The sequence below is a fragment of the Lampris incognitus genome, chromosome 2 (assembly GCF_029633865.1).
Source record: "Lampris incognitus isolate fLamInc1 chromosome 2, fLamInc1.hap2, whole genome shotgun sequence".
Taxonomy (NCBI): domain Eukaryota; kingdom Metazoa; phylum Chordata; class Actinopteri; order Lampriformes; family Lampridae; genus Lampris; species Lampris incognitus.
Genome location: NC_079212.1, coordinates 144,302,420 through 144,327,242, shown reverse-complemented (window position 1 = coordinate 144,327,242; position 24,823 = coordinate 144,302,420). Strand labels below are relative to the sequence as shown.

Here is a 24,823-nt window from a genome sequence, read left to right as displayed (position 1 = left end):
GCATGCACTTTTGATAAAGTGATGCTTTAATGGGTTTTGTTCTATAAAAAACCAGTCAGATGATTTAAAACAGTCGGACGACTGTTGACTGTTGAGCTGCAGGTTTTATTGGGGTATTTCTTTCTTGATTCTTATTTCATTGGTCAATGTTTTTCTCAAGGCCAACTTGGCAGGCGAGCTTGAGTGTAGGTACATGAACACTGATCTGTGTCTATATCTATCTATCATCTCTCTCTCTCTCTCTCTCTCTCTCTCTCTCTCTCTCTCTCTCTCTCTCTCTCTCTCTCTCTCTCTCTCTATCTGTCTGTCTATCTCTCTCTCTGTCTGTCTGTCTGTCTCTCTCTGTCTGTCTGTCTCTCTATCTGTCTGTCTCTCTGTCTGTCTGTCTGTCTGTCTGTCTGTAGTGCACTTAAAACAGGACACGTCTCAGTTGGGAGCCATTGCGCAATGCGAACAGGGGTGTGGGTGCCGTGTAGGGACAGAACAGACTGCAGCTACGCAATGCAAACCCAATATGTTGCGTCTCCCCTCCTAAACGAAAGTAAACGCTCGTGGAACTTTACTCGTGTCAATAAACAGAACACCGGTTTACGTCTACATGCGATTCTACGCACCATAACTTGGAAGGAGTGTTTAGCAGCGCTTCACTTTCTCAAGGTGAAAAAAAAGCAAGTCAAAACGTGAAACTCAAACACGTATAGATTCGGTCTATCTGGAGGCTTCTCAACTCGGCCCGGCCTCGGAGTAAGCTGTCCAGCTGGCCCGGCTTGACTGGGGCTCGAAGGTATTTCAGGTGGTGAGTGTGGCAGTTCAGGAAGCGCTGGAGGTTGTGGATCCTTCTCAGTTAGCGGATCTGATAGTTCAGTCCAAGGCTCATCCCGAACCCGGCGGCCTGGACGGTTGGCAGCGGCAGTGCTGTTGCGGCGGTACTCCTTGCTCCCACGGTCCACGACACAGGACCACGGAGCAGAGCGGTGTGGTTTAACTACAACCACTGGGGACCATTTGTGGATGCCAGGATGGGGTTGCATCCTAACCTCATCCCCCGGCTTAAGGGCAACACGAGTTTTGCCGGCTCTCTTGCGGTTAGAATAGCACTTTTGGATGCCCTTACCTTTGTCCAGCAGACACGTTACCTTGAGAGGGTCATAGGTTGTTGGTGTAAGCAGCACACGGGCAGGAGGCAGCTTATTACCTGGTTCCTGCTCGTGGGCGGTTGAGCCGTTGACAGTCCGACTGACTCAAGTGGAGCAGTCCTGCGGTTCAAGGTGTTTGTCTGGTGCTTTACTCCAAAGCCTCGTCACAGTTTGCACTGCACACTCTGCTTCACCCTTGGAGCGTGGCGTGCGTGGGGAAGACGTCTTGTGTGAAACACCGGAAGTCTTTAAATTCCCCTGAGGAATACTGCGGACCGTTGTCTGTCCGTAGAGTGGCGGGGGATGCCACGCCTGCTGAACTGAGCTTTCACAGTCTCTGTGGTGGTTCATTAACTTCAATAAATGTTGAGTAGTAACCCCGCTAGGAGGTTATACTGTTTGCCTTCAAACTCAAACAGATCTGATGCCACCTCCTCAGATGGCAGCTCTGCTTGAGTTGTTGTCTGGGGCGGTTTATTTGGGAAATCAGCACACTTGCTGCGATTTCTGACTATTTCTTCGGTTTCAGCACTCGTGCCTGGCCAGTATAGCGCCTCATGGGCTTGCTGGTTACTCTCCACTATTCCCTAAGTGAGTACAAGCCTGAGCATGTGCTCTCTCGCATGGTGGGGGGCACTACTGTACCCAATCCTTTGCATGCAACTCCATCAGATAACACAAGCTGGCTTCTCGAGTCCCAATTAAGTGTGTTAATTAATACAGTGATCAGACCTCAGCCCACATCACACACACACACCTGATAAACTGTACATCCAGACTTCATATGATGATACACTGTCCTTACACAGCCTGATCTCCATCAAATAAACGGACACACACTTATTTAACTGTACCATCGAGACATATTTACTGGGACTGGGAATCATCAAGTACCTCTCAGTTTGATATCACAGCTGCTTTTAGTGCCCATAAAATATATATCGGGTTTTTCAAATATCACAACATCGGATATAATACGATGGGATGTTACGATTTTTCTTAAAACCTCCCTCTCCTTATGTATGTTAAAATGTGAAACAATAAATAAAAAACTGCAATAATCCAAAGCAACACGCGTTTATTTGAAGCCCCATATGTTACAAAGGCCTAAACGTGAGTCTTCCTCCCTGAGAAAAACCTCATGATATCAAACCTCTTCACGGTGTCTGTTTATCGTGATTCGACATTGTGATTCAGGGGAAAATGCAGCCATATTGAAATCATCACGGCGTTTATCACGATTTGCACTGAATTGATCTTCCCCCCTCCACCCTTAATGTCCCCTGATGATGCAAGGAAAGATGTGCTGACTGCTTTTCCTGCATGTTTGAACAGGGGAGGAGCCCTTATGGCCTCGGATCGCCTGAGGACTGAGGCAGGGAGCGAGGAGGAGGAGGAGGATTTGGACACTCAGTACATGATAGAACAGAGTCTACGGGAGAGAATCAACCCCAGGGAGACGCATCGAGACACCAGCAGGTGGGTCCGGTGGAGACCAGGGCAGGTTTCTGGTGTCACACTCACGTTTGTGACCATCAAAAAGTGTGACCATCATTAAGTTACATTTACGTCTGGGTTTGGCGTAGTTTATTTTGGGTGTAGTTAATGTTAGGTGTGATTTGGTGTAGTTAAGTTAAGGTGTGGTTCAGTTTAGGGGTGGTTAAGTTTAGGTTCAGTTAAGGTTAGGTGTGGTTTGGGTTGGTTAAGTTTAGATGTAGTTAAGTTAAGGTGTGGTTAAGTTTAGCTGTAGTTAAATGTAGGTGTAGTTAAGCTTAGGTGTGGTTAAGTTTAGGTTTGGTTAAGTTTAGGTGTGGTGTGGTTTGCTGTAGTTAAGGTGTAGTTGAGTTTATGTGTAGTTAAATGTAGGTGCAGTTATGTTTAGGTGTGGTGTGGTTAGCGTTAGATGTGGTCAGGTTTAGGTCTGGGTAAGGTTTAGGTGCGGTTAAGTTTAGGTGTGGTTAAGTTTAGGTGTGGTTAAGTTTAGGTGTGGTTAAGTTGAGGTGTGGTTTGGTGTGGTTAGGGTTAGATGTGGTCAGGTTTAGGTCTGGGTAAGGTTTAGGTGTGGTTTGGTGTGGTTAAGTTTAGGTGTGGTTAAGTTGAGGTGTGGTTTGGTGTGGTTAGGGTTAGATGTGGTCAGGTTTAGGTGTGGTTAAGTTTAGGTGTGGTTTGGTGTGGTTAGGGTTAGATGTGGTCAGGTTTAGGTCTGGGTAAGGTTTAGGTGTGGTTAAGTTTAGGTTTGGTTAAGTTTAGGTGTGGTTTGGTTTGGTGTGGTTAAGTTTAGGTGTGGTTTGCTGTAGTTAAGGTGTAGTTGAGTTTATGTGTAGTTAAATGTAGGTGCAGTTATGTTTAGGTGTGGTTAAGTTGAGGTGTGGTTTGGTGTGGTTAGGGTTAGATGTGGTCAGGTTTAGGTCTGGGTAAGGTTTAGGTGTGGTTTGGTGTGGTTAAGTTTAGGTGTGGTTAAGGTTGGTAATGACCTAGGAGGTCGGTCGTGCTTCAGTGATGGTTGACCATCGTACGGTGTCTTTCTTCAGGAGAACTCGGCTATACTGTCACAGTGTTGGACGGCTGCAGATTCTGGTGTTGTTTCATCAGAGAGAAGTTTTATTTGACTGGGTTTTATCTGGCTGTGTTAGAACAGACTGAACTGAAGGATGGAGGCATAGCGGGTCTTTCATACAAATAGAACCGTTGGGCGGTACAGAGAAAATAATGTAATTAAACAAGGGGGAAGGATTTGTGTAAATCACTATCACGTTATAATGAAGGAAAGAACAATTATAGGAGAAATGAACAAGAATGAACCAAAAAAAGCAATCAGATCCAATTAATAAAGTAGTAAAAATTAATCAGCTCTTCCACCAAGGGTAGGTTAACTGGACAAGGTGAGACCCACCCGTCAGAACGCGAAAAGGATGTGACAACGGTTTACAAGTTGTGTTCCGTTGTTCTGCATTAGTGTTTGCTTTTCATAGACCGACAACCTCGAGTGATCAAAGATAAGACAGAATCTCTGAGTCATATCACAGCCAGTGAAGGGAAACCACCATATTTAACATGATCCTCTGACCTTGGTGTCAGATCTCCTCTATGCTATCTGGTGTGCCCCTTGTGGACCATCTCCTTTTAGAAGCTGTCTCTGAACTTCCTGTACAGAGTTCAGATCAGACTCGATCAGAATAAAGTGGAAGAATCAGGTGTCACATGGTGGCAGAGGAGAGAAGATCCAGAAGTACGCATATAGATATATTAATTATATGATATTATGGGTTTCATTTTGCGTTTGATTTTATTTTATTTATTTATTTTTTGCTCATGTTGCTTTTTAGATTTGTTGCTGTGGCTGTGTTGTGTCCTAATGTCACATCAAGCTACATTCCTGTCAATGTGACAAATTAGTTGTCAGGCGAAAACAATTAGATTCTGGTCACAGAAAGTTGATCAGTTCATTTGGATACTATGTTTATAGAGAGAGAAACATTTCATCACTCATCTAAGAAAGTTCTTCTATATCTTATGGCTATGTCTTATGTAGGAGGCGTGATCTGAAAGGGATTGGAGACCACAAGGTGGTGACAGGGGAGAATATAGCTAGGCAGCATCGGATGGTGGTCTGTAGGATGACCTTGGAGACCAAGAAGAGGAAGCGAGTGAAGGCAGAGCCGAGGATCAAATGGTGAAAGTTGAAGAAGGAAGACTGTTGTGTGGAGTTCAGGGAGGAGTTCAGAGAGTCACTGGGTGGTAGTGAAGAGTTGCAGGATGGCTGGACAACCACTGCAGAAATAGTGAGGGAGACAGCTAGGAGGGTACTTGGTGTGTCATCAGGACAGAGGAAGGAAGACGAGGAGACTTGGTGGTGGAACGAGGAAGTACAGCAAAGTATATAGAGGAAGAGGTTGGCAAAGAAGAAGTGGGATAGTCAGAGAGATGAAGAAAGTAGACAGGAGTACAAGGAGATGCAGCATAAAGCGAAGAGAGAGGTGGCAAAGATGAAGGAAAAGGCGTATGGTGAGTTGTATGAGAGGTTAGACACTAAGGAAGGAGAAAAGGACTTGTATCGATTGGCTAGACAGAGGGACCGAGCTGGGAAGGATGTGCAGCAGGTTGGGGTGATGAAGGATAGAGATGGAAATGTGCTGACAAGTGAGGAGAGTGTGCTGAGAAGGTGGAAGGAGTACTTTGAAGGGCTGATGAATGAAGAAAATGAGAGAGAGAGAAGGTTGGATGATGTGGGGATAGTGAATCAGGAAGTTCGGTGGATTAGCAAGGAGGAAGTGAGGGAAGCTATGAAGAGGATGAAGAGTGGAAAGGTGCTTGGTCCTGATGACATACCTGTGGAGCCATGGAGATGTTTAGGAGAGATGGCAGTGAAATGTTTAACTAGATTGTTTGGAAAGTGAGAGGATGCCTGAGGAGTGGAGAAGAAGCATACTGGTACCGATTTTCAAGAACAAGGGTGATGTGCAGAACTGTAGCAACTACGGAGGTATAAAGTTGATCTCCCACAGCATGAAGATATGGGAAAGAGTAATAGAAGCTAGGTTAAGAGGAGAGGTGATGATCAGCGAGCAGCAGTATGGTTTCATGCCAGGAAAGAGCAGCACAGATGCGATGTTTGCTTTGAGAATGTTGATTGAGAAGTATAGAGGAGGCCAGAAGGAGTTGCATTGTGTCTTTGTAGATTTAGAGAAAGCATGTGACAGGGTGCCGAGAGAGGAGGTGTGGTATTATATGAGGAAGTCGGGAGTGGCAGAGAAGTATGTAGGGGTGGTGCAGGATATGCATGAGGGCAGTGTGTCATACAGGCTGCCTCCACTGCTTCATCAACAGGAACGCACGTGAAGAGAGAGGTAACATCATAAGAGACCATTGTTTCCTCCTCCTCCATAATGATGTCCCTCACCTCATCCACAAAATCCATAGTGTTCTGAATGTGATGTTCAGTACTGCCTACCACCGGGTTAAGAACAGATGCCAGAACCTTAGAGATGTTACAGGTCACTGAGTTAATCACGCTAACCATAGGCTGTAATGGCACACCCTGTTCACGTATGTGGTTCTGCAGGACTACCAAAGCTGCTCGTCCCCACCGGTCCGACCGATAGAACGCGTTAAAGCAACTCCAGCTAACGAATAGCCAAAGGTTCGACGTCACCCTCGGTGAGCTTTGGGTTTGAAAATGTCTCTGTCTCCTCACAGCCTGGACCCCGACGCCGCCCGCAGCGTCCACATCTTCACAGCCATAAGACAAGGTGAGGAGGGAACCTCGTCCATCTGAACCGACAGAAGCTAAACCCTGGATCCTGCCAAACTAGATTAGAGTATTATAATCAAACAACAGCATGCACGTTTTCAACAGTTTGTCCAGATCCTACTAATTGGGGTATACTTTGGGGTATACTTTGGGGGTACTTTGGGGTGAGTAGTAGGACCTGTTTGTTCCAGTTTTAACGTATCTATATTTTAGATAGCATCCAAAACTGATATTTGTTTCTGTTTTTAATCTTTATTCAACTTTGTTATATGAGTTCATATTGATATGTTAGTTTATCATTTATCGTCATGATAAGTTATTTTCATGGATGTCTATGATGCTTATGTTTTAACGAATAACATTGGGGTTTGAAAATGTCAACATGGAGGGGGAGGTGATGGGAGTAACTGTGTTTTCAGGTAATGAGCGGGTGCTGAGGGAGCTGTGTGCTGGACAGACATGTGCCTTTTTAGAGACCGACAACAGAGGATGGATCCCTCTGCACGCAGCTGCAGCTCAGAGCAACCAGGCCGTCCTGGAGCTCACATATGCAGGTCTGTACACACTTTTATATACACACAGCACTACAACCAGCACTAGTACACAGGTCTGTGTAAGATGTAAACAAATACAAATGTGTTCAGGGCAGCACGGTGGTTAGCGCGGTCACCATACAGTATGAAGGTCCTGGGTTCGAGCCCCAGGGGAGACCAACCTTGGGGGGTGGTCCCGGGTCGTCCTCTGTGTGGAGTTTGCATGTTCTCCCCGTGTCTGCGTGGGTTTCCTCCGGGTGCTCCGGTTTCCCCCCACGGTCCAAAGCCATGTAGGTCAGCTGAATCGGCCTTACTAAATTGCCCCTAGGTGTGAATGTGTGTGTGTGTGTTGGCCCTGTATGATGGCCTGGCGGCCTGTCCAGGGTGTCTCCCTGCCTGCCGCCCAGTGACTGCTGGGATAGGCTCCAGCATCCCTGTGACCCCGAGAGCAGGGTAAGCAGTTCGGATAATGGATGGATGGATGGACACCGACAGTAGAAATGATCAAAAAGGACATTTATTTCCATGCAAACCTTAAGGATTGTATCATATGCTAGTTGTATCATATATCATTAGTAGTAGTATGCATATATAATTACCTGGTGTATTTAGGATAAAGTCACAAAAGTGGATGAGGTGTTGCAGAGTAGTTGTAGAAGTGTATCAGAATTAACGTAAACCAAATCCAACGTCCCCCCAGCTTCGGGTGGGGGGAGCATTCAGCGCCGTACGCTCATCGGGAGAAGCTCGCTCTTCCTGGCGGTGGAACAGGGTCTTTTGGAGAACGCCGCCTTCCTGCTCCAACATGGAGCCCAACCAGACACCCCCGACCATGACCAAGACTCCCCGCTGGTCATAGGTATGCTTCATGTGTGTGTGTGTGTGCGAACAGTACATGTGTAGCAACTCACTCTCGTGCCCCTTTCAGACCAAAGCAACCCCCCTGGGAAAAACCTGTGTTGGTGTGAACGGGTCAACACGGGTCATCCAGCCTGGGTGCTGTGATACAGGGTGTGATCCGGGTGTTTGGTGGATCAGGCACATAGACTGCATATAAAGGGAAGGACACAGAGCCCGTGACACCACCCACTGGTTTCCGAAGGGGCGTTTTGAAGCCTAACGTTTGGCTTTATACTTGCTTCCATCTTGGGATTTATGGCAGCCAGAAAACCCACGCGTGGAGCTGGGGTGGGACCTGGGGTGGGACCTGGGTGGCAGACAGGTTGACAGACCTGTCAATCAAGGCAGACACCCCTTCAACATGACACTTTTTCAGCCCTTAGTATCTCATTAACGGAATGGTAATTTTCCAAATAACCGCCCTCACACTATGAGCCAGACTACAAATTGACCCCAATTACTTGAAGAATAAAAACTAATTGACTTAGTATTTGAAGGTCGACGTCAGGAATTCTCTGTGCATCACTGTAGTCCACTGACTTCCGGTTCCTACTGCAGCGGTCATACCAGTTTCCTGTTTGTTGACGCAGGCATATTTTTCAGGATGCCTGGAAGGTTTACCATGGATCAATGTCAATGACGTGCACACAACCGTCGACAAACATTCACCCGCACCTACCAGCAAACGGGTGAAACGTTTCAAGTTGTTCCGTAGAAACCAGAAGTCAGCGGACTACAGTTGTGCACAGAGTCGATAGACTTGACGTTTTTTTGGAGCCGGTCACCCGGTGGCCATGGTGGAACTGCAGCTTAAGGCTCTTCTGCATTGACACTAACGTCCAGCCATGGTGGATGCAGCTTGGTCAGACACTGTTTGGCTTTGGTATGAAAGGGGGGACATCATTTTATCCTGCATGGGTTTCCATCAAGGAACCTCACTGGTTATGATGGGAGGCGACTAATATAACGTTAGTGTAACGACCACGGATGAATAGACTCGCCTAGGCCTCGGCTAACGGGTGGGACCCTTTGGCCGACTGGTTAACGTAGTCGCCCATGGTGCCGGAGACCCGGGTTTGCGTCCCAGCTGCGGCGGTTCCCGGGCTGCCCCCCCGAATTCGCTACATTGGTATCAGAAGTGGGATGCACCAATGTAGCGAATTCAGGGGGAGGGGGGGGGGCAGGAGCTGCTGCAGCCGGGATGCAACCCCGGATCTCCTCCACCACCACAGGCGACTACGTTAACCGGGCGACTAAAGGGTCTGACCCGTTAGCCAAGGGCCAGCGAGTCCAGTCATCGGTGGTCGTTACATTAGCATTGCTAACGCACCTGCACATGTTTCAATTTAGCCGTTGAAACAGGTCACTTTTAATAACACTGGGATGTGACCACCTTGTTGAACACTGAGGTTTATGGAACCAAAATTGTGAGCGTGGGTCGACACGATATTTACTAGCGACCCCAAGTCCGGTTGCGAATGGTCAAAATACAGGTCGAACCCGTGTTCAGTCACCAGGATCATACACGGGTATTGTGTGTCTGACTGACTTGTGAATCCCCAGCCATCCGCTCTGATCGGTGTGACTTGGTCAAGCTGCTGCTATCTCACGGCTGCAGCATGAACCAGCGGGGCGCTCATGGCAGGATGGCGCTCCACGAGGCCTCGCGGCTCGGCAGAGTTGCCCTGGTGAAGCTGCTGCTGGATGCTGGAGCCCAGCCGGACCCACGCAGTCACTACGGCCTGACGCCGCTCGCCCTGGCCGCACAGGGAGGTCATGTGGAGGTGGTGGAGCTGCTGTTGACCAGAGGTTAGTGTGGTGTATTAACACAATGTTGGTGACATATTACTACAGTTATTATAATGCTAGATAGATAGATAGATAGATAGATAGATAGATAGATAGATAGATAGATAGATAGATAGATAGATAGATAGATAGACAGACAGACAGACAGACAGACAGACAGACAGACAGACAGACAGACAGACAGATAGATAGATAGATAGACAGACAGACAGACAGACAGACAGATAGACAGATAGACAGATAGATAGATAGATAGATAGATAGATAGATAGATAGATAGATAGATAGATAGATAGATAGATAGATAGATAGATAGATAGATAGATAGATAGATAGATAGATAGATAGAGTGGTGTTTGAAAGTTTGTGAACCCTCCAGAATTTCCTATGATTCTACATAAATATGGCCTAAAACATCATCAGATTTTCACACAACTCCCTAAAAGTAGATAAAGCGAACCCAGTTAAACAGATGAGACAAAAATATAAAACTTGGTCATTTATTTACTGAGGAAAATGAGCCAATATTACATATCTGTGAGTGGCGAAAGTATGTGAACCTCCAGGATTAGCAGTTAATTTGAAGGTGAAATTAAAATCAGGTGTTTTCAGTCAATGGGATGACAATCAGGTGTGAGTGTGCGCCCTGTTTTGTTTAAGGAACAGGGATCTATCAAAGTCTGGTCTTCACAACACATGTTTGTGGAAGTGTATCATGGCAAGAACAAAGGAGATATCTGAGGACCTCAGAAAAAGCGTTGTTGATGCTCATCAGACTGGAAAAGGTTACAAAACCATCTTAAGAGTTTGGACTCCACCAATCCACAGTCAGACAGATTGTGTACAAATGGAGGAAATTCAAGACCATTGTTACCCTCCCCAGGAGTGGTCGACCATCAAAGATCACTCCAAGAGCAAGGCGTGTAACAGTCGGCCAGGCCACAAAGGAACCTAGGGTAACTTCTAAGCCACTACAGGCCTCTCTCACATGGGCTAATGGTAATGTTAATGAGTCCACCATCAGGAGAACACTGAACAACAGTGGTGTGCATGGCAGGGCTGCAAGGAGAAAGCCACTGCTCTCCAAAAAGACCACTGCTGCCCATCTGCAGTTTGCTAAAGATCATGTGGACAAGCCAGAAGGCTACTGGAACAATGTTTAGTGGCCGGATGAGACCAAAGTAGAACTTTCTGGTTTAAATGAGAAGCGTTGTGTTTGGAGAAAGGAAAACACTGCATTCCAGCATAAGAACCTTATCCCACCTGTGAAACATGGTGGTGGTAGTACCATGGTTTGGGCCTGTTCTGCTGCATCTGGGCCAGGACGGCTTGTCATCATTGATGGAACAATGAATTCTGAATTATACCAGCGAATTGTTAGGGAAAACGTCAGGAAGTCTGTCCGTGAACTGAATCTCAAGAGAGCGTGGGTCATGCAGCAAGACAACGACCCTAAGCACACAAGTCCTTCTACCAAAGAACGGTTAAAGAAGAATACAGTTAATGTTTTTGAACGGCCAAGTCCAAGTCCTGACCTTCATCCAATCGAAATGTTGTGGAAGGACCTGAAGCGAGCGGTTCATGTGAGGAGACCCACCAACAGCCCAGAGTTGAAGCTGTTCTGTACGGGGGAATAGGCTAAAATTCCTCCAAGCTGATGTGCAGGACTGATCAACAGCTACCAGAAACGTTTAGTTGCAGTTATTGCTGCACAAGAGGGGGGGGGGGGGTCACACCAGATACTGAAAACAAAGGTTCACATACTTTTGCCACTCACAGATATGTAATATTGGATCATTTTCCTCAGTAAATAAATGACCAAGTATAATATTTTTGTCTCATTTGTTTAACTGGTTCTCTTTATCTACTTTTAGGGAGTTGTGTGAAAATCTGATGATGTTTTAGATCATATTTATGCAGAAATATAAAAAATTCTAAAGGGTTCACAAACTTTCAAGCACCACCGTAGATAGATAGATAGATAGATAGATAGATAGATAGATAGATAGATATACATACAGACAGACAAGGGGGTTGTTATGTGGACAGGGAGACAGGGAAACAAGAACACAGACAGACAGAGAGATAGACTGACTGACAGACAGAGAAACAGACTGACAGACAGAGAAGCAGACAGATGATACAGGAGGACAGACAGACAGACAGACAGAGAAGCAGACAGATGATACAGGAAGATAGTCAGACAGACAGACAGTTACACAGACAAAACCAGGGACAGACAGACAGACTGACAGACAGAGAAGCAGACAGATGATACAGGAGGACAGACAGACAGACAGACAGACAGACAGAGAAGCAGACAGATGATACAGGAGGACAGACAGACAGACAGACAGACAGACAGTTACACAGACAAAACCAGGGACAGACAGACAGACTGACAGACAGAGAAGCAGACAGATGATACAGGAGGACAGACAGACAGACAGACAGAGATAGACAGACAGACTGACGGACAGAGAAGCAGACAGATGATACAGGAAGATAGTCAGACAGACAGACAGTTACACAGACAAAACTAGGGACAGACAGACAGGCAGACAGACAGACCGACAGAGAAGCAGACAGATGATACAGGAAGACAGTCAGACAGACAGACAGTTACACAGACAAAACTAGGGACAGACAGTCAGACAGACAGACAGTTACACAGACAAAACCAGGGACAGACAGACAGACAGACAGACAGACAGACAGACAGACAGACAGACAGACAGACAGAGAAGCAGACAGATGATACAGGAGGACAGACAGACAGACAGACAGTTAGACAAAACCAGGGACAGACAGACAGACTGACAGACAGAGAAGCAGACAGATGATACAGGAGGACAGACAGACAGACAGACAGACAGACAGACAGACAGAGATAGACAGACAGACTGACAGATAGAAAAGCAGACAGATGATACAGGAAGATAGTCAGACAGACAGACAGTTACACAGACAAAACTAGGGACAAACAGACAGGCAGACAGACAGACCGACAGAGAAGCAGAGAGATGATACAGGAAGACAGTCAGACAAACAGACAGACAGTTACACAGACAGAAGTAGGGACAGACAGACAGACAGACCGACAGAGAAGCAGACAGATGATACAGGAGGACAGACAGACAGACAGACAGACAGTTACACAGACAAAACCAGGGACAGACAGACAGACTGACGGACAGAGAAGCAGACAGATGATACAGGAGGACAGACAGACAGACAGACAGACAGACAGACAGAGATAGACAGACAGACTGACAGACAGAGAAGCAGACAGATGATACAGGAAGACAGACAGACAGTTACACAGACAAAACCAGGGACAGACAGAGAGCTAGACAGACAGACAGGCAGGCAGACAGATGATACAGGAAGACAGTCAGACAGACAGACAGTTACACAGACAAAACCAGGGACAGACAGAGAGCTAGACAGACAGACAGGCAGACAGACAGACAGACCGACAGAGAAGCAGAGAGATGACACAGGAAGACAGTCAGACAGACAGACGGACAGTTACACAGACAGAACCAGGGACAGACAGGCAGACAGGTGGCGTGTGTTACTGTGGTGTGTGTGTGTGTTGCAGGGGCAGACATCTTGTCCCAGGCTCAGGATGACGCGTCCATCCTGTTTGAGGCGTGTGCGTGTGGAGACCCCGCCCTCATCAGACTGCTTCTGGAGCACGGAGCCGACGTCAACGTCCCCAAACACACCGGACACCTGCCCATCCACCGCACCTCGCACCGCGGACACCTGCAGTGAGACTAACACACACACACACACACACACACACACACACACACACACACACACACACACACACACACACACTAGTAGGTGTTCCCTTCATCCCGCCCTGCTCCAGGGGGGGGCGCTGCAGCAGCTGGCTGACTGGCTCCTCACCCAGAGAGAAAGTAGAATGACTCTTTTTAAAAGGTTTCAGATGTGATAATAATAATAATTATGACGATAAGCGTATATCTAATTAAGATAAATCCTTCAAAATAAAAGTTGAGGCCTCGCGTTGAACAGGCCAGTTTTGAAAATGATCTCTGGGGCAGCAGGAAGATGTGTGAGGCGAGGTGCACCTCTGTTGTGGACCATCTGTGTTCCAGTGCCTATTTACAAGGATCCTACACCTCCTATGGCGATGTGCATTTTTGTGTGAGTTGTTTGTGTGTGTGTGTGTGTGTGTGTGTGTGTGTGTGTGTGTGCAGGGCCATGGAGATGCTGGTCCCTCTAACCTCCATGGAGGCCGTAGACGACAGCGGAATGAGTCCTCTGCACTCAGCTGCTGCAGGTGGACACTCACACTGCATACAGGTGTGTGTGTGTGTGTGTGTGTGTGTGTGTGTGTGTGTGTGTGTGTGTGTGTGTGTGTGTGTGTGTGTGTGTGTGACAAATCAACTGGTTCAAAATGTGCAAACCTTTACCTGTTTCCTACATAACAGACGTGCTGAATAACTGCCCACCCAAACGAGTCCCCCCCCTGCTGGACAAACCAATCACACTCTTCTCTACATATTTCCCATCATAGGCGTGCCATACGTTGGTTATACAGCTGGAGGACAAACTGAGGGAAAGACCCGGATGTGGCTACAGTGAGGGGGGTCCGGGGGCTCGGTTCTGCCGTGTGGGGGGCATTTTCCTGGCATGCTTTGGGTCTGCTTGTGGGAAGGGGTCACTGCAGATCAATACAAAGTTATTCTGAGTGATCTATCATGAAATATTTCTTTTTTTTGGGGGGGACCCCCCCCCACTCTTCCGAGCCGTCCCAGTCACTGCTCCCCCAACCACCGGCACGCACACTGCCCGACACAACATGCGTTCCCGTGACTGGCAAGAGCGGGGAGGCAGTAGACCGACTCGGGTCATCCAGAACTCCTAACTGTGCAGGGTCGCTGCCATGTGATGATGGTGAGGGGGAGTGAGGTGACCCCACGGGGACGACAGGGAAGGGAAGGGACGACGCATGATCGTCAGATCTTCCAGGCGAGACAAGCAGGAGCTTGACAGGGCCGTAACGTTCCCGGGCTCACGCCAGCTGTTTTTGGTCACGGAACAGACTCCGCCCCCTTTGGATTTACCGGACTCAGCTGTTCTGGCCATAGACACAATATTGAGAAGGATTCTGCAGGTTGGATAGTTTTGGCCGGGCACCACGGGGGGGGGTCAGCCATGTTTTGGTCAGACATAGAGTATTGCAGCGAATTCAGGGGGCAGCCGGGAAGCGAACCCGGGTCTCCCGCACCACGGGCGACTGCGCTAACCAGTCGACTAAAGGGTCCGGCCCGTTAGCTAAGGGCTAGCGAGTCTAGTCATCCGTGGTCGTTACACTACCCCCCCCCCTCCTTCGGGAACACACCAGCTCCCTCACGCCTCTGGGCGCACGCGCTTCCGATGGCCAACGTAGCGGATTCAGGGGGCGACCCGGGAAGCGAACCCGGGTCGCCCCCTGAATCCGCTGCGTCGGTGTCAGAAGTGGAACGGTGAGACTGTGAGGCCATCGGAAGGCGTGAGGGAGCTGGTATGTTCCCGAAGGAGGAAGGGGGGGGGGTAGTGTAACGACCACGGATGTGTAGACTCGCTAGCACCTTGGCTAACGGGTCGGACCCCTTAGTCGACCGGTTAATGCAGTCGCAGGTGGTGCGGGAGACCCGGGTTCGCACCCCGGCTGCAGCAGCGGTTCCCAGCTGCCCCCTGAATCCGCTACGGTATAGTAGTCTCTCACATCTTGTTGGATTCAGATCCTTGGCCCTGATGCTGTCCGGCTCGTTGTCCAGGGGTGGACATTGGCAGGTGGTCTACTGGGCCAAGGTGGGTGGAACGCTCGAGACCATAGTCTGGCCCACACTCCAGCTCATCCCCGGTGTTTACGGTCCTCGGGGGCGCGTCTCCATCGTTGTTTCGTGTGGCGCCTCGCAGGATCTCCTCTGGCCATGAAGAGGTGGCTAAAGTGGAGCAACCAAATACATGTTTTGATGCACTTGGTGCATGTGTGTGTGTGTGTTTGTTGTGTGTTGTTCAATCACTGTCCCTCAGTTTGTGGCACTTTTCAACACACTACATGGAAAAATAAGCAGCGTTTATTTCACCTAGTGGTATTTGTAGCTTACAACTTCTGTCTGGTTCATTAAAAGCCGTGGAGTCAATGATTAAACCTCTCCGGAGTAAATATCCGTTTTATTTTCCCACTTTACAAGAAAGTGGTGGTGGTCACTTGTTGGTGTCTTTATCTCTCTCTCCCTCCCTCCCTCTCTCTCTCTCTCTCTCTCCTCCAGGCCTTGCTCGATGCAGGTTTTGATCCCAACTCCATGCTCCACCCCTGGGTTCGCCGTAACTACGACGATGAGAGGAAGTCGGCGCTGTTCTTCGCCGTGTCCAATAACGACGTGCTGTCAGTAAAAATACTGCTAGAGGGCGGGGCCATGCCCAACCAAGACCCTGTTAAATGTCTGCAGGTAGAGAGAGAGAGAGGGGGGGGTGGGAGAGTTTGTGTATAGAGACCCCACTACTTTCAGCTGCTCCCGTTAGGGGGCGCCACAGTGGTTCATCCGTTTCCATCTCTTCCTGTCCTCTGCATCTTCCTCTGTCACACCAGCCACCTGCATGTCCTCCCTCACCACATCCATAAACCTCCTCTTTGGCCTCCCTCTTCTCCTCTTCCCTGGCAGCTCCATATTCAGCATCCTTCTCCCAGTATACCCAGCATCTCTCCTCCACAGATGTCCAAACCATCTCCATCTTGCCTCTCTTGCTTTGTCTCCAAACCGTCCAACCTGAGCTGTCCCTCTAATATACTCGTTCCTAATCCTGTCCTTCTTCATCACTCCCAGTGAAAATCTTATCATCTTCATCTCTGCCACCTCCAGCTCCACCTCCTGTCTGTTCATCAGTGCCACTGTCTCCAAACCATACAACATAGCTGGTCTCACCACCATCTTGTAAACCTTCCCTTTAACTCTTGCTGGCACCCTTCTGTCACACATCACTCCTGACACTCTTCTCCACCCACTCCACCCTGCCTGCACTCTCTTCTTCACCTCTCCTCCGCAATCCCTGTTACTTTGGACCGTTGACCCCAAGTATTTAAACTCATACGCCTTCATCCCCTGTACTCCTCGCATCCTTACCATCCCACTGTCCTCCCTCTCATTCATGCATATGTCTACTGTCTTGCTCCTACTGACTTGCATTCCTCTTCTCTCCAGTGCATACATACCTCCACCTCTCCAGGCTCTCCTCCACCTGCACCCTACTCTCACTACAGATCACAATGTCATCTGCAAACATCATAGTCCACGGAGACTCCTGCATGGTCTTGTCTGTCAACCTGTCCATCACCACTGCAACCAAGAAAGGGCTCAGAGCCGATCCCTGATGTAATCCCACCTCCACCTTGAACCCATCTGTCATTCCAACCGCACCCCTCACCACTGTCACACTGCCCTCATACATATCCTGCACCACTCCTACATACTTCTCTGCACCCCCCGACTTCCTCATACAATACCGCACCTCCTCTCTCAGCACCCTGTCATACGCCTTCCCTGACTCTTCCGCTGTGATGCCAACACCCTAAGTTTATCCTCTATGTCAGAGACCCCGGCCCTCGGTAAACACTGATCCAAGGCTGGTGAAGCTAATCTAATACTGCGGATAATGGAGTCTCCTATCACTAGCATGCATTGCTTTACTCTGTCGACAGGGGTGGGAGAAGCACGCTGGCCGGGAGGACTACCGACAGGGCTGGTGAGCAGCAAAACCCGGTTTGCAGTCGGGAGAGGCGGCTGCAGACCAGGCCACACGACTGGTGGCTTGCTCTTGCGAGCCTTCCCTTGTGTGTGTGACAACTATTTCAGTGAACACTTGTGACCAAAGGGGGGGAGTTTATATGAGAATGTGTGTATGTATGTATTTGTTTCAGAAAATAAAGAGGGGGGGGTGTATTATTATTAAAGTGTGTTTTAGAAGAAGCTAAAGTGTATATGTGCATGTTTCTGTGGGGGGTTTTGTATGTATTTTGCAATTTAAGGAGTTATTCCATCACTCCCAATTAAGCATAGGCAATTAAGCATAGCCATTGATTTGAGTGACGGATGCTTGAGGGGGTAACACATTGGTTTTGGATTGACTGGACCAGCTGGGAAGACTGCCCCCCATGTAGTGACCATGTCTGTCCTGCAGGTGGCGCTGCGCCTGGGTAACTACGAGCTTATCAACCTGCTGCTGAGGTATGGAGCCAATGTGAACTATTTCTCCAGAATCAACACGACGCACTTCCCCTCCGCTCTGCAGTACGCACTCCAAGATGAGGTAGAATGTTATTATTACTAGTATACTTGTTAGTAATAACATTAGTTTAAGTACTAGTATCCCTATCAGTATTGGTATAAGTATTAGTATTGTAATTATAATTATAATTAGTATAAGTATTAGTATCCCTATCAGTATTGGTATAAGTATTAGTATTGTAATTATAATTGTAATTAGTATAAGTATTAGTATTAATGTCAGTATTAGTGCTAGTAGCATTAGCATTAGCATTAGTATTGTATTATTATTTATTTTAATATTAATATTATTTGCAATCCAACGGGTGAATTCCGCTAGATTTACAAGATGTGCACAATCATATCATCGTATTTCTGTAATTATTATTATTATTATCATTTATTGCGTTTTCTATGTAATGTGCTTCTACTCGTTTTGTCATTGCAAATCAGTTGTATTTTAGATAATAATCATATCACTCTAGATAAGCTCTGCTTAAAATGTGAAGTGAAGGCGTCCGGGTGGCGTGGCGGTCTATTCTGTTGCCTACCAACACGGGGATCGCCTGTTCGAATCTCCGTGTTGCCTCCGGCTTGGTCGGGCGTCCCTACAGACACAATTGGCCGTGTCTGCGGGTGGGAAGGCGGATGTGGGTATGTGTTCTGGTCGCTGCACTAGCGCCTCCTCTGGTTAGTCAGGGTACCTGTTTGGGGGGGGGGCTGGGGGGAATAGCGTGATCCTCCCATGTGCTACGTCCCCCTAGTGAAACTCCTCACTGTCAGGTGAAAAGAAGCGGCTGGTGACTCCACATGTATGGGAGGAGGCATGTGGTGGTCTGCAGCCCTCCCCGGATCAGCAGAGGGGGTGGAGCAGCGACCGGGACTACTCGGAAGAGCGGGGTAATTGGCCAAGTACAATTGGGAGGAAAAAATCCAAAGAGAAAAAAAAGTGAAGTGAACTGTGGTGTAAACAATCAGAAAATGATTGAAAATATCAAGTTTCAGATCACACAGTAGAAAGTATCAGAAAGAATTCTTGTACGATTGTCGCTGACTGTCAGTGGAGCTGGTGATCCCTGAAATATGTCAATGTTGATATGAGATATGAGGTATTACGAGAATATCTCGTAACCGCTATCGAATGAAATCCATTGTACTTTCATGTTGGCAGTGGGTTTTGGTGGGAAACGCTGTGTTTGATGTGATGTGGCAGGTCATGCTAAGGATGCTGTGTAACTATGGTTACGACGTGGCACGCTGCTTCGACTGTCCCTACGGTGACAGCTCCCATATACCTGATGATTACGAGGGATGGACCAACACTGTGATCAAAGATACGATGGTAATGTGTCACGTAGTCAGTTTGTAAGGTAGCTAGGTCGTTGGGCCATGGAGGTAGGTCAGCAGGTACATCGGTCGGTTAGTTTAATGCGTGTTCATGTTTATTGACAACCAAGTGAGTTTGCAGAAACTACAAGTTTGTCTTGGTGGGATGTTCGACGTGAATATACAAGGACACGAACACTTTTTAACAGAAAAAAAACTTTAGCTTTGATTATCAAAATATTTGTTGCGGGCTAGGTCGAAATAGGTCTCCAGCATGCACGGGTTATTTGCTTTCATGTCTGGGGTCTAAAATCAGAAACAAAGGCACGTCAGTACACCTGTACTCCCATGCATACTGAATGTCTGGCACATTCCCAAGATAATATGGAACCCCTGAGGTGCACTGAACATGGATAGTACCTAATTTAAGATAAGCTCTCTCTCATCTCTCGTCATCAGCTGCTTCTCCGGGGTGGGGTCGCGGTGGCAGCAAGCTAAGTACGGCACCCCAGATGTCCCACTCCCTAGCAACGCCCTCCAGCTCCTCCTGGGGGATCCCAAGGTGTTCCCAGGCCACATTGGACATGTAGTCCCTCCAGCGAGTTCTGTGTTCTGGGTCTCCTCCCAGTTGGACGTGCCCAGAAAACCTCCAAAGGAAGGCGCCCAGGAGGCATCCTGATCAGATGTCTGAACCACCTCAACTGGCTCCTTTCGATGCGAAGGAGCAGCGGCTCTACTCCGAGCTCCCTCCGGATGTCCGAGCTCCTCACCCTATCTCTAAGGCTGAGCCCAGACACCCTACGGAGGAAACTCATTTCAGCCGCTTGTATCCGCCATCTCACCCTTTCGGTCACTACCCAAAGCTCATGACCATAGGTGAGGGTTGGGACGAAGACTCACTGGTAAATTGAGAGCTTTGCCTTCCGGCTCAGCTCCCTCTTCACCACAACGGTCCGGGTACAGCGTCCACATTACTGCTGATGCTGCACCAATCCACCTGTCAAGCTCCCGCTCCATCCTACCCTCACTCTTGAACAAGACCCCAAGAGGTACTTGAACTCCTTCACTTGAGGCAACAACTCATCCCCAACCCGGAGGGAGCAATCCACCATTTTCCAGTAGAGAACCATGGCCTCAGACTTGGAGGTTCTGACCCTCATCCCGGCCATTTCACACTCAGCTCCAAACCGCCCCAGTGCACGCTGGAGGTCACGTTCTGATGAAGCCAACAAAACCACATCATCTGCGAAGAGCAGAGATGCAATTCTGAGGTGAACACACATAACATAGCATAAACTTTATCCCCAAAGGGAAATTGTCTATTGCAGTGACAAACAGGTGTAGACATGACAACAATGAACGCAGAATAACAGCAAAAAATACTATCAATAAATAGAAAGTAAGAGAAAAATTATTAACAACATGTTGAAAAAGGGCCAACTGTAAAACAGTGCACCGCTTAAAGTACTGCACTGCAGTCATGTTAGCCTGCGGATGTCTAATGTTGTCTATCGCTGCTTTAGCCATGATGTTATCAATCGATGAGTCAAACAAATATTCAAAAAAATAACAGACATTAATGAAAATTAATGAGGCGGCCTCCCTATCATGTATGACCATCCTCTCTCTGGGTCCCTCTGAGTCTTCAGGAGGGTGTAGAGGTTGATCCTGGAGCTGCATAATGGGGGGACGCCTGTGCATGACAGCTTTTTATGCGGCGTGGCGGGTGGGCCTGCAGCCACCACGTGGTCCTTGGCAGGGGCTGGCCAGGGTCCAATGGCACGGAAAACCGAGATGATTGGGGACCACCCTCTGTTGCAGCCTTCATCCAAGATGACCTGGAGACATCTTCCACCAGTTCCACCGTTTAGGTCTTTGTTGGATTGCGCCTTGTCTGTAACCTCCCCCTTGACCTGTCCTCCTTGGGTACCCGACCCTACCAGGAGCCAAGCTCCAGACAGCATAACTCTTGGGGATCATTGGTACATGCAAGCTTCTCCACCACAGAAAGGTGGTGGTCCAGGAGAAGAAGGTGGCCTTCATCTATACGTACACAGGATATTGGACATGGTAAACTGTGACGAGAAGAAAATAAAAACCCCTTAAAAGCATGGGCGGGGTCACCAGTGACCCTGCCCATGTGTTTCTTGGAGGTGGAGTCACAGAGCATGAAGGATCGGACACTCACAACTGATGGTTTTTATCTGCTGGCCAGGCAACACAATCTAGTCTGTGACTCTGAAAGTAAGTCTTTTATGATGTAAAGGATCAAACTCACAACCTTGGCGTCATCAGCATCATTCGCTGTGCAGCTGAGTGAGCCCGTCGTTGCTGGTTCGGTAGTTAGATAGTTGGTTAGTTAGTTCGTTGACATTTGTTAAGTCTTGTGGACCAAGAATTAGACTGATTGCAGCAGTATGTCCTAACACCCCCGCCCTACCAGTCTCTCTCTCTCTGTCTCTGTTCAGTTCTGTGAGGTGATCACTGTGTACTGGCTGAAGCATGTCTCCGGTCAGGTGGTTCAGATCATGTTGGACTATATGGATCATGTGACGTTCTGCTCCAAGTTGAAGTCAGCTCTCATGGAGCAGAAACAGTGGCCTGACATCTGCAAGGTTCAAGGTGGGGCAGTGAAATATTTCAGTGCATGTCATCATTTGTTAAAAATTTTTTTTCATTTCATTATTTTTGGTGGTGTTTCTTTATTTCCCGTGAAGACATTGTTTCAACCGAAATGTAAAAAGCATCACTTCTTGTGTAATAGATCACTAATGGGTGGATTTTATTCCATAGTGTCTTGGCCCTTGTATTAAATGTACAATATGGCGACGTCTATTCATTTTAATTCTAATCAGTTGGACTATAAAGTTATTGTTTGAACCCGTACGTTCGATGTTTTACCATATATTTGTTGGCTTGAATACCACTTAATTTGGTACAGTTGCCTTTTTGCCATCTATCCATCCATCCATCCATTATCCAAACCGCTTGTCCTGCTGTCAGGGTCGCGGGAGATGCTGGAGCCTATCCCAGCAGTCACTGGGCGGCAGGCGGGGAGACATCCTGGACAGGCCGCCAGGCCATCACAGGGCTTTCACAAAACGATGGTCCATCATTGTCATGAAAAGGACATAAATATCACTGTTGGGGGGGGGGCCCACTGTGGCATCTTGTCAGGGGTCCCATAAGTCCTGGCAGCATCTTGGTGGTTCATTCAGATACAGTACCATGTAGACTCAGACCAGATCAGTGTCCTCGGTTCGAATGCAACACAGGAAATTTGCTGCATGGTTTCACGTCTCTCTTCATGTTGTATTTCTGTCTGCCTTCACTTTCCTACCAGAAAAGTGACAAAAAAGGGGAAAAGCGGTGACTCTGGAGTATAATTCTTGAATGTTTTGACCATCTTTTTACTTTCTCAAGCGCTCCTATATCATACATGATTGTCCTAGACACACAGGGATTGATATTTCCTCCATTTGCTGTCTGGACATTTTGACTGCTGACCACACGGCGTCCATCGTCCTCGGTGGCTTGCAGTGCTCACGGCCAAGGACTTGGAGATCATTTTAATTTCGTAACAGATGTGCATTTCTGTTGCAGAGAACATCTGCTAAATGAGTACACACAGTCAGATCAAATGTCTGTCCGTTGATTTCATTTCCCTTGTTCCTCTGTCTGTCTGTCTCCCCCACAGAGAATGTCCGCAGTCTGCAGCACCTCTGTCGCCTGAAGATCCGTCAGTGTTTGGGACGACTTCGCCTCCGTGCGCCCGTCTTCATGAGCTTCCTGCCGCTGCCGGACCGGCTGAAGGACTACATCCAGTACCTGGAGTACGACCTGTCCGGGCATCAGAGCAGCACCGCAGGGTGATCAGGATAAGAGCCGGACCAAGGGCCAAGTAGAAATGTTGCTGTAGTAAATGGTCAAATATTTCTTTCACATGTGCAGATTTATTCAAGCAAAACCCCAAAAAGGAGCATTTCAAGAGTGAGCCGAATCTTTGGACGTTATAGAGAAACAAAAATCTCAAAAAACCTGTTCAAGTTGTTGAACCAAATCGATTTGATTTAATTTGTATTGCATATTCCTTTCATTTCTATGTTAATTTATAAATGTATTTGTTACAAGAGTGTAACCTTATGTAAAATGCTCAACACAATGTTATTTACTAAGACCTTAACCTTTTTCTTAATGCCCAAAATATGCAATGTAAATGTAACATAAGATAATGTAATGCAATAGAACAGAACAAAAGATGCTAATAAATTCTACAAACATTTTCCAGTAGTAGATAGTACCCACTCATGATTATATTTTATTATATGTAAATTGGGATTGGCTGAATGAAACGATGTTGATTTGTGCATTAATATAAGATTAAAAAGAGCAAAATGGATTTGGGTTTTTGAGGGGAAATGATCAGAATCAGAATCATCTTTATTTGGCCATGTATGTTTGCACATACATGGCCTACTTACATAGACTAACAACACAACAATCTACAGGAATATCTATACAAGGAATGATTATATACAGGTAAAACAGGAAGGCAATAGTGCAATGGTGCAAAGATGCTGCTGGAATATATATGCTAGCAGGTTACTTATACGTATACATGAGATAGGTGGACATGACAGAATATGCATGCATATATATATATATATATAATATACAGCATGTTTAGATTTATTTTTGACAGTGTTAAGTGTTCATCAGAGTGACAGCCTGCATAAAGAAACTGTTCTTGTGTCTGGTTGTTTTGGTGTACAGTGCTCTGTAGTGCCTACCAGAGGGGAGGAGTTGGAAGGAGTTGGAACAGGTTGTGACCAGGGTGTGATGGGTCTGCAGTGATGTTGCCCGCCCATTTCCTGACTCTGGAGATTGTATAAGTCCTGAATGGAGGGCAGGTTGGCACCAATGATTCTCTATGCAATCCTGACTGTCCGTTGTAGTCTGTTACTGCCCTGTTTGGTGGCCGATCCACACCAGACAGTGATGGATGTGCAGAGAACAGGCTGGATTATTGCAGAGTAGAACTAAATCAGCAGTTCCTGAGGCAGGTTGAACTTCCTGAGTTGGCGCAGAAGGTACATCCTCTGCGGGGCCTTTTTGATATTTGTGTCTGTGTTGGACACCCACCTTAGGTCCTCGGAGATCGTGGATCCCAGAAACCTGAAGGTTTCCACAGCAGACACATTGCTGTTGAATATAGTAAGGGGGGGGGGCAGTGTGGGAGGACTCCTCCTGAAGTCCACTGTCATCTCCACAGTTTTGAGCATGTTCAGCTCCGGGTTGTTATGACCGCATCAGAGGGCCAGCATTACAACCTCCTGTCTGTATGCAAATTTGTCACCGTCCCTGATGAAGCAATTGTGTCATCTGCAAACTTCAGGAGTTTAACAGACGGGTCTCCTGAGGCGCAGTCAGGGAGCGCACACATCCCTGGGGGGGGGGGCAGTGCTGATTGTGCGGGCGCTGGATGTGATCCGAATCCGAATAATGTTTATTGGTTTGCACATACATGGAATTGGACTCCGGTTTCGTGGCTCTCTCAGTATACTACTTCACATAGAA

At 47.5% G+C, this 24,823-nt stretch overlaps 1 protein-coding gene across 1 annotated transcript; it reads left to right on the top strand.

Annotated features, from left to right (window-relative positions):
* The first annotated feature begins 1,702 nt into the window (after positions 1-1,702).
* On the top strand, positions 1,703-23,658 carry asb14a (ankyrin repeat and SOCS box containing 14a). Its single transcript, XM_056274631.1, has 13 exons — positions 1,703-1,727; positions 2,472-2,615; positions 6,333-6,385; positions 6,807-6,941; positions 7,621-7,779; positions 9,384-9,629; positions 13,234-13,405; positions 13,865-13,970; positions 15,929-16,108; positions 17,835-17,963; positions 19,134-19,262; positions 21,715-21,868; positions 22,944-23,658. Exons 2-13 carry the CDS (start codon positions 2,485-2,487, stop codon positions 23,117-23,119), a joined length of 1,770 nt encoding a protein of 589 aa, XP_056130606.1. The 5' UTR covers positions 1,703-1,727; positions 2,472-2,484; the 3' UTR covers positions 23,120-23,658.
* The last annotated feature ends 1,165 nt before the right edge of the window (positions 23,659-24,823 follow it).